The sequence below is a fragment of the Gymnogyps californianus genome, chromosome 5 (assembly GCF_018139145.2).
Source record: "Gymnogyps californianus isolate 813 chromosome 5, ASM1813914v2, whole genome shotgun sequence".
NCBI lineage: Eukaryota > Metazoa > Chordata > Aves > Accipitriformes > Cathartidae > Gymnogyps > Gymnogyps californianus.
This window is the reverse complement of record NC_059475.1, coordinates 3,290,031-3,300,248: the sequence shown is the minus strand read 5'-3', so window position 1 is coordinate 3,300,248 and position 10,218 is coordinate 3,290,031. Positions and strand designations below refer to the sequence as shown.

At 41.6% G+C, this 10,218-nt stretch overlaps 1 protein-coding gene across 1 annotated transcript in view; it reads left to right on the top strand.

Annotated features, from left to right (window-relative positions):
• The first annotated feature begins 2,344 nt into the window (after positions 1–2,344).
• The window catches only part of PPFIA1 (PTPRF interacting protein alpha 1), a 59,795-nt gene continuing 51,921 nt past the window's right edge, over positions 2,345–10,218 (top strand). Inside the window, exons 1-2 of the mRNA XM_050896951.1 lie at positions 2,345–3,045; positions 4,164–4,427. Of these exons, the coding sequence (XP_050752908.1) occupies positions 4,164–4,427 (264 nt within the window). The 5' untranslated portion in view covers positions 2,345–3,045. The remainder of the gene's footprint in view (positions 3,046–4,163; positions 4,428–10,218) is intronic.

Genomic DNA, 10,218 nt, shown 5'->3' with positions numbered 1-10,218 from the left:
CTGTGCTAACCAGTATTTGGCAGAACTCGTGATTTGAACGCGCTTCATAATATTTGGCTTTTTCCGTAAAGCTCCACCTCCCAGAGTCATGTGATTACATCAGAAACTTCAAGAGGGGAAAAAAACATCTAGACCTCATGGCTGTAGAGGAAAAGCTTAAAAATGTGACCTGAATTCACCCTAAAGGCTCAAATACCAAAGGGAAAGAGCACAATGCAGTAAAATTGTAATTGTAAACATTTTCGTATTTGGGGGAAAAAAGAGTGACTCATTAATGATAATTTCTATCCAGTGCTAGGCGTCGATATGTTGTGTTTACAAATTAAGTGTCACGTAATCCGGTCACAAATCTGCACAACCTTCAGTGCAGAGACTGCTACTTTTTGGCATGACGTGCCTCTGTCTAACTGGCCCTTGATGCTTTTCAGAGCTTTCCACTATAAAAGCAAGAATAGGTTCCAAAATGCAAATGCTTTATTCGTAGTGGTAACACAAATGGAAGAGGGAAAAAAGATTTTTCTAAGCTTTGCCTACAAACTCCAACCTTATTCACGTGCATGGTAAAAGCTTTAGAAACACAATCCTCCAGGAACAGAGTAAAAGCTATATAAACGCAAGTGGAAAACGTTATATGCTGTTTTGGAAACAGCTTACACGGGGGAAAAAAAAAAAAAAAAGAGTACTTTTGTCAGTGTAGCCAAACCCTGTTTGCTGTGGAGAATAAGCTACGCCGGCGAAGTCACCCCTTGCTGGAGCTGTGCTGAGGACATGGTGGCACAGCTTCCTCACGGGGCGAGGCGGGAAAAGCCTTTGTCGCCCATGCCAAGCCTTTGGACAGCGCACACACACACGTTGTATGAATTATGGCAGCAGACGGCTTCTTACACCGCTTCAACTGTTGTTCTCTGCGGCCCGGAGACCCAGGCAGGCGTTGACTCCTCCAGCCGCTTTACTCACCACAGAGCCGTTAGTTACACCGTGTAATTGGTTAAAAGCATCACCTCACAGCTCTGCGAGCCGCAAGGCTTGGACACACGGCTTCCCACCCCCCCCCCAAATATTTTTGAATGTATGCTGCAAGGGTGCAGGTGGAGGGCACAGGCAGCGGGCTGAGGCCTGGGGAGCAGGTCAAGGACGAGAGGGCAAGCTGAGGCGATGGGAGCGGGCTGAGGCGATGGGAGCGGGCCGAGGGATCGGGGCAGGGCCCAGCTCCTGCTCAGTGGGCGATGCCTGGAGCAGGCAGCGCAATGTTGGCAGGAGCGGGCAGACCTGCCTGGCAAGGGCCATGCCGCGACACGCAGGCCCCGGGAAGGACTGTGATTGCGGGGCGACTCTGGCACACGCAGCGGTGATGACTCCAGTCCTGCCCTGTTGCTCAGCCCTCAGCAAGCACGCGTCCTACCCTGGGGCTCTGCTCCAGAGACGTGGCAGCCCTGCTTTCGGGCGGACACCCGTGGGCGGCGGGAGTATCGCTTGTAGGGGGAGGGAAAAGGTGCTCACCGGGGCTGCAGCACGGCCTCTACGGGGGACCGGGTCTCGAACCCGCGGCCTCGGACGGTGGGGAAGGAGGGCAGGAGCGCCCGAGCCTCCCCGCGCGGTGCATTGTGGGCCCCGCACTGATTTATGCAGGAGCCGCAGAGGGCGCCGGGAGAAGCGGGAGGCGGCGGCGCTCGGTGCTGGCGCGGCGGGCGGCAGGTCGGGGGCCGGCGGTGGCGGCGGCGGCGATCGGGGCTTTCCGAGCGCGCAGGGCCTTTGCCGCCCCCTGAGGCCGCGGCGGCACCGCCGGGCCCAGGTCGCCGCCGCCGCGGGACGCAGCGGCACCTACCCGGCCTCAGCCGGCCCCTCGCCGGCCACCACGGACGTGGAGGCGGCGGCGGGCGGAGCCGGGCCCGGCCCGGAGGGACGCGAGTGCTCCCGCCGCGGGCGCGCCGGCCCCGCCGCTCAGTAGGGACCGGAGGGAGGGCTCGCTCGGCCCCTCGCGGCGCCGGGGCCTCCGCGGCCGGGCTCGCTCCTCAGGGGCTGCGCTGAGCCCGAGCCGGCTGTGCGCGGGCTGCCGCGGCTGCGGGGCCGCGCTCCCGGCGCCGCTGGGGCCTCCGGCGGGGAGGGAGGGAGGCCCGGCCCGGCGCTCCCCGTGAGGGGCGGGGGTGAGCAGAAAAGCCCCATCTTCTCCGCCAGCATCTTTGTTTGTCGGGCCCTACCGTGGGGAAGAGGAGCGGCGAGACCCGGGCGGCGAGCTACCGGTGCCCCGGTCTCTCTTCGGGGCCTTTCTCCACCGCCTGTGCTTCCCGGGCGCTGCCTCCATTCTCGACGGGTTTCTTTCACCCCTCTCGGCTGAATATCTCGGTTCCGGAGCATCGTCGGTGGGACCGGCCGGGCCGAGCACGGGTGGAGGACTAACGCAGAGGAAACAACAGGTCTGCCTTCTCCTCGCCTTCCAGAGCGATACCAGCGCCTTGCTCTTGGGATTATAAATGTTTGAACGAAGACCCAGGAAACTGGAAGGAGAGCCTCCCGTTGGAATTAATAGAAGAGAAAGGAAGGGAGGCTTTTCTAAATCCTGTACGAGAAAGCTCGTACTGTTTTCCCATGCTGTCCGTACTCTCTTTAATAATGCGATTGTGACCTGAGTGGAATTTATGAGCGATGAACTATTGAAGCTTGTTGCACCACTGCCATCAGACTACATTTTTTTTTTTTTCCTCAGCACATGATTCCTCCATCCCAGCTGTTGCAGGACCTGTGGGCCAGTAATAGAGGGATGGGAAGCTGAGACAGTTTATTTTCACATTCTTCTGTTCTGGGGACTTGGCTAGTTAGCTGAGGCTGCTGCTGCTTTTTACTGGATCTGCTCGTTTCTCGGCAGGTTTATTTGTTTTCACGTGCACGGGGTGTTTCAATTAAATAGACATTGGACTAGAGCTGAATGGATGCTTTGCAATCTGAAAGGTTTTTGGGGACAACAAAAAACTACTAAAAACAGAGAAGAACTGGTACTGCAGGAAACCTGGGGCCTGTTTTCCAAGCCTTTTTATTTTATTAAGCAAGGTAAATAATGTAGTGGTGTTGAAAATACAGAGCTTATGGTAATCATGCATGAAAATGTTACAAAGCACTTCAGGCTGTTCTGAGTCTTTCAAGGGATTGAGAGGTCCCACAGTAAGGCTCAGAATAAGTTCAATTGTTCTTTAAAATGTTAAGATAAGAGTGTGAAATTTAAGGCTGAGAACAAACTTTGTGGTACCTGAGAGGTTAAGAGAACTATTTTTTCTGATTTGCCTTAGGTTCTTGTAGGTTTGTGATGTTGAGAGAGGCGGTCTGAAGAACTTCAGAAGCCTTAGTGGTTCAGTGAGAGTGTGCAGTAATTATATTAGTGTTTTTTTTCCATGCTTTTTAAAAACTTGGTGCCTGAGCCTCTTGTAAGGATCTGTTAGGGTCTTTTAAAAGTCCTTCGAGTTTAACAGTAGTACAGTACTTACATTTGCATTGTTAACTATTCATACTCTGCCTTTAATTATTTTTGCTTACCTTTACTTTTGTTATTCACAGTGACAGCTGCTACCACTTTGTAATGAATTTTCTGCTTTTTATCTTGCTTTACATGTGTATGTCCTGAATTGGACTATTTGGATTTACCACTAATTTATATGCATCGCTTTTACCATAGACTTTCTACAGCCAGCGTAAACTCAAACTACTGTTTTAGATACTATCTTTGTATGTTTCAAGCGTTGGAAGAAGCAGATAATGATTCTCAAAATATGCAGTGTAATCAGTTACTGGTTTAAGTGCATAATTTTTGGTAGCATGCTGCATGCCTTATCTTTGTTTTTTTAAACATCTCAGCAGAAGTTTACTCCTAACAAAACTATAAATCCATTAAAATGAGATCACAGTTTGAAACGTAGCTGTAAAAATCTGGTTTTGCAAGAAGTCACAAGATTCTCATTATGAAGTGATGCCTTGATTAAATTGATTGTATACCTTTTCTCCCGCAGTCTTAATGAAATAGTGGCAAACACTAAGGTGTTGGCAACCTTTGCTGATGCTATCATTGGGAAAGCTAAGTTGGTATTACGGATAGTATCCAAAGTTCCTTTGCTTATCCTGTTTGGATTTGTTTGACTTAAATTTATGGTCTTTGTTTTGTCTTATTTTGTTTCAAGATGATGTGTGAGGTGATGCCAACCATCAGTGAGGCAGAGATTCCCTCTGGGGGAAATGGAGGCCATGGTTCAGGTTCCCCGTTACAGTCAGATGCTGATTCCCATTTTGAGCAATTAATGGTATCCATGTTGGAAGAAAGGGATCGCCTTCTGGAAACACTAAGAGAAACTCAGGAGACGCTAGCATTGACCCAGGGCAAGCTACATGAAGTTGGTCATGAGAGAGATTCCTTGCAGAGACAGCTCAATACTGCACTTCCACAGGTATGGACATTTTGAAAGGAAGGTATCTTTTGATAATTTTTGTATTCTTTGTGGAATTTTGTTGGCTTTTTGTATGTTTAATTTACTGAAGAGTCAGGTTATGTTAGGGGAAGATGAATCTAGCTTAGTACTTTCCTGAAGTATCTGTTGGTGCTTGCTCTCTTTGAGAAAGATATAAAAGCAGGGCAAGCGGGGAGCATCAGCCCTTTCCATCCAGTGTGCTTTCCCAGTGTCTGGCATTTCTTTGGCTTAGCCTGAGTGTGAAGTCGTATCTACATCCTTTTGTTTAACAGAACTTGATGGACTTTCTTCTGTCACTAGTATTTTTTTAATGTTGTTTCTAACTGCCTGATTCATTCACATGCTTAAGAATTACATACAGGCCATTCTGGGAGAGAAAGCAGGCCATTCTGATACTGTTATGGACTTTGATTTAAAAACTTGAAAAGTTTAAGGCTGCTACCTTGTGAATACATGCAGAGTTGTCACGGCAGTGTAGAAGTCCGAATGTGTTGTTTAACTCATTTAGTTCCTTTTGGAGAGTTTGAATTTGGGGGTTTTTTTTTGGTCTTGCTTGGAGTTACTAATTATTGACTTCTGGTGGATGCAGTGTACCAACATACAGCCTGTAGTGCTAAATGTGTTACATAGGGCAGTAGTGTGTAGTTAGGAAAGGTGATTGGTGTCTACAGAACTTCTCGTTTTTATCCATTCTAGTTAAAAAGAATACAAGTGAACTTTGAACACTTTGAAAAGCATTTGGTTGTAGGCAAAGCAGAGGCCGCTTTCAGGCGTCAGTTAACTGTTGATAGCCTTGCACTTTCTAGCATGGTTGGTTGTTGTCCCAAGTATGTCATGATGATGTTATACTTGCATACATTATTCCAAGAGTACTTTTTATTTTTACAAATGTTTGCATATCCTTAAATATTGTAGTTACTGTTTATACCCTTTAAAACAGTTGTTTTAAACCCTTCTGTTTCCACTGCTCTCATTATAATGTAATCACTGTATGACTCGTGGTATGGTAATTGGTACTGGCAATTACTCAGGGATAGAAACTAAAAAGTAATACGTGTTAATCTAGTTGTGTTACAATGGTATGATGGAAATCAGAAAGAAGTTTCCAACCTTTGCTGCTCCCTGTGTTAAATCATGTGCTGCAGGCAAAAATTGTTCTTTGTTTTTTTTGTTGTAGTAATTGTGGCTTCTCTTTAGCCGCTATTTCAGGTCTGCTACATTAATGGATGCCATTAACCAATTGTATGATCTGTAAACTGTTATACTTGAATTTGTGGCTGAATAGAATCACCCAAGCTCTAAACTGTACTGTTCCTCTTTTCCTTTTTCAGTTCTCAGCTTTCCTTCCTAAATCTAGTAAGCTACTTACATGTAAACATTTCTTTCTAAACATTTCTAAAAGATTAATGCAGTTAAAAAAAAAATTTCCCATTTTCAAGAATGACATAATTGTGTGGTTTCATGTGAAATCTGTAGGAAAGCAAGTCTTGTAGTTCAGTTGAGAGAGAAATTTTACTGCAATTTTATATAAACATACAGCAGTTTATGGATTTTTGTAGATTGCTGTTGAAAAATACTGTTGTCATGGTGTGAAACTATGCCACTTTGTCCTCAGTGGTGCTTAAGCTCAAATGATTGTGGAAGGTGACAATTGATGGTGCTTTCAAAAGTCAAAAATATTTCATTATTCTTGCTACAATCAGAAATAACTTCTGTATTTGACAGGTTTTTGTTGTTGTTATGGTAGAGTCAGTTACTTCATAGGTGTAAATTTCTGATGAAGTGAAACAAGTTTTTTTTTTTTAAATTCTAATAAGTGTTCACTAGGAAAACTTTGTGGTGACTATAATATTTGAAACTATTCAAACTTTTTTGTTAATTATTTCAAGCTGAGCATTCTTTTGAACTGTTGTCTCAAATGACCAGTTGTTTAGCTGTGGATTTCAAGGAGGGGTAGAAGCAGTATAACTTTAAATTTGCTGACAGCTGTGTTGTATTTTTTTCAGGAAAGAAGGGATTTAGTAGTGCACTTTTTTTATCATGGTAGTTGTTTTCAATTTAGTAGAAAGAGATGTGAAGATCAATTTAACTAGTTGTACAAATACTAGTATAATTGCATGAATTACTAAATCACTATGTAACCAATGTATTATTTCTCCCTCAGGCTTGGCATGTAGCTTGTAACATGTCTTTGTAGTTGATTTTAGAGTACTTTATCTTCAGGAGTATTGGATTGAATTGTTTGTATGTACACTTTTCCTGTTTTATATATTTAGCTGAATCAGCCAGTTAGACCATTCTGATGGCAGATGGAAACTCCTTTTGTAAAAGAAGGAATGCCAGATTGATTGCTTCTATACCAAAACTACTACTCTGTTTTTAGTATGAAAACACTCAATTTCTAATGGCATCCCTGTACTTAATTCCTTACATTCACTGAGTTCATGTGTGTAAGGAAGAGGCTCATACTGGTGTGTATCTCGTTAAAAAATGGCAAATTGGTACTTGTGTATTTGCACATCTTGTAGATTATAAAAGTAAATGCAATTTATTCTGCAGCAGTGATGCACATTTTCTAAAGTGTCAGAGAAGTAGACTTTTCTAGTATACTTGTAGTGTGGTGGTCAGCTAGTAATTTAAAGGCATCAGTTCTAGCTCACATAAACCTGAAACAGCTGTTTAGAGTAAGACAACTTGTTGTGGATGTCTAATTCACAGAGAGAAGAGCGTTCTAATCTTATGTAGATGTGCTTTATCTGTTACATTTACACAGAGTAAAACTGACAAGTTTTTCTTGTATGGACAGCTGGAAATGAAATACATCAACATTGTCTTGATAAAATAACTGGATTCTTGGCAATGCTTTTTGTTTTCTGGGAGTTACCTTCTATTAGAGATTACCCTAGTCAAACTGTACTCTGACCTTGGAAGATGAACTTGATGAAATCAAATCGCTGTGCAAGAACTTAAAATTAATTTTATTCTTCCTAGAATTTTTCACAGAAAAAATGAAAATTAACTTTTTACTTTGAGAAATTAGAGAACTTTCATTTTTAATGTAAACACATTCAGTTATGATTTAATTATGGTCTTAGTGGATTTAATGATGCCCTTTCTGTGCCTTCTAGAGTGTATTCTACAAAATTCAGGGTTTGTGTGCTTAAAATTTGTAAATTAATCTGCGAAACATACAGGATGCTGCTGCATTTAAAAGTTAAATTTTGAACTTAAGGTAGATGAGGTCCAAGTGACTACCAGTTCTTGCCATTAAGGTGTTGCAGGCTAGGGTTCATTTTGCTGGTAGAATTTCATGTAGATCTTTCTGTAAATGACAACAAGATGCTCGTTTTGGATGAAGAAGACTAGAGTTTACTTGACAGAGACTCTGGTACCTAGCGCAAATAAAAGCACAGTTGATGAATTCACAGCAACTTTTATCAGGATTACAATTTTAGTATGTATGTTAAGAATTTTATAAGCTGATGGACAAATATTATGCTTCTGTAATACAGCAACACTCTTATTAAGATCCATCTTAATCTTGCACTTCTAATCTTTTGGTCTTAAATTTATCATACTTTATTTTCATTCCTGTGCAAGGCAAGTACAAAAAAACCTTCTAACTTTTATTTTATTTTATTTGTGATGGTCCTGTTCAGAATTTCTGTGTTCAGCAATGTATATATAGGGGCAGATGAGAACTTTCTGTCAGAGGCTGTGTGTAAATAAGAGCACTTTACTGTAATGTGGAAAAAAACCCTGCCTATAATTGTGGTTTGGCTTCGGCTTTACTAGGTTGCCAGTTGTGTCTTAAAGTGAGTCCCCAGCAGGCCATCTTTAGTTGCATTCTATCTATAGTAAATATTTTGTCACTACTGCATGCTTCAGTTAAAAATAGTGTGTGTCTGTTTACATTTGTATTCCGTTAAATTCAGGTGTGTCTCTATAGAATGATCTTCCTTAGACAATCTCAGAAATACTGTTTGATGTCTTGCATGTAAGAAATATCTAAACACTTGGTCTGAAGACTGCCCTGGTATTGTTTTATAACGATGAACTTAAGGATTTAGTTGCCATTTTAATAACAGTGTTATTTGGATTTCCTCCAGAGAAGTTTTAAATAATACAGGATGTCATAGATGTAGAAATGAAGTTTTGAATTGTACATAATATGAAGAATACAGTTGCAGAAAGTACATTAAGTAAAGGGCTTGCCAAACATTGCAGCAGCTGAGATTTCCTTGGCATTTTAAGTGCAACTCCATTTACAGTATTCACAACTGTTCAGCCTTGAGGTGACATGGCTTATACTTCTTACTCTAGCAAGATGTGGTACTGACTTCTAAATAAAAGACATTAATCTCAGTAGAGAGCCATGTGTCCAGAAATGATAGCAATCCAAAAGGATTTCAGATGTGCAAATGTATGTCAGAGCAGACGTGTCCTCCATTTCTCTCATCCCATTCTGACAGCAAAGATGAACATGACTCTTTCCATTGCATTTTCAGACAACTATAATTTTAGTCTTGTCTATGTTGAGTTTCAGTTGCTAAATCTTACTTGGCTCTTACTGTTAGAAAATTTCTGGATAGATTTGTCTTCATCTACGCTAGTTTAAGTCAGATGGAGATAGGAGTTAATGTTGAGAATTCTTCACTGACTATATCAATAAACCTCAACTTCCCTAACATTTCTTTCTTTGCAAGGCGTAGAAACAGACAACTTTCATCCAAAACCTTCAGAATGTGAAGTTATCTGAAAGTATGCTCTATGTTTGGGCAAAAAGATGGGTAGCTACACTTAAATAATATAGTGGAGTATATTGAGGACCTAACATGGCACCCCTACCCGGCAGACATCTGCTTGCCTGTTGTTAGCAACTTGCTGTTTATACTGTGCTTTTAACTTAGGTTATCTTGTTCATAAATAGATGTTTTAACTAGATTAAATTTAGAATTAGTTTTATCTTTTCTTGTATTTGGGGGTGAACTTTAGTGCTGTTATGATGTCCCATCAATCCCTTCAATAAAAAGATTTTATGAAGTCTAAAACTATTGTTTTCATTTTTCCTTAGTTTATTTATAGGAAGAATGTTTTGGTGAAATGCTTTTTGTTTGTTTTTAGTAGTGGATGTAGCCCTGAAAGATGAGCTAGTGATTATTTTTTCCTACTCTTCTGTTACTGTGTACAAATGTCTGATAATGGGTTTGTTAATGTTTGGTGTGCTGTAGTCTAACTTGCAGTCTAACAAACAGGCTGTATATAAGCTTGGGTGAAAAGAGCTATAATCAAAACAAGCTGTTTTAAAAATACATGGTATATTTAGAACCAGGTGAAATTCACATATACACTCATCTAGGCTAACTTGCCTGTAGCCTCTTGTACAACAAGTAGTGTTTATTTTGGTATTCTGAGAATTCTTCATCTGCAAGCCCTTCTATTTTTTCTCTGTTGTTTTTCAGGGTATAAATAAAAACTACTTTAAAGATGTTTATTAGCAAGACTTAAAGATTCAGTGTGGCTACATAGTTGCAATTTCCATCTAGGTGTTTAAAAAAAAAAAAGAAAAAAACTCTTGGATTTTTTTTTTAAGATAAATATGAATTAAAAATACAATCCACCCCCTTACGAGTTCTTATTATTTTAACATCCACTGGCCTGTGACTTTAGTTCCTCTTTTCTGGTATTTATTTAGGAGAGATGGATATTGGTTTTACTCACTGTAGGATTTGATCTTTGAATTAAGAGCACACATTTGTTTGTGTTTTGA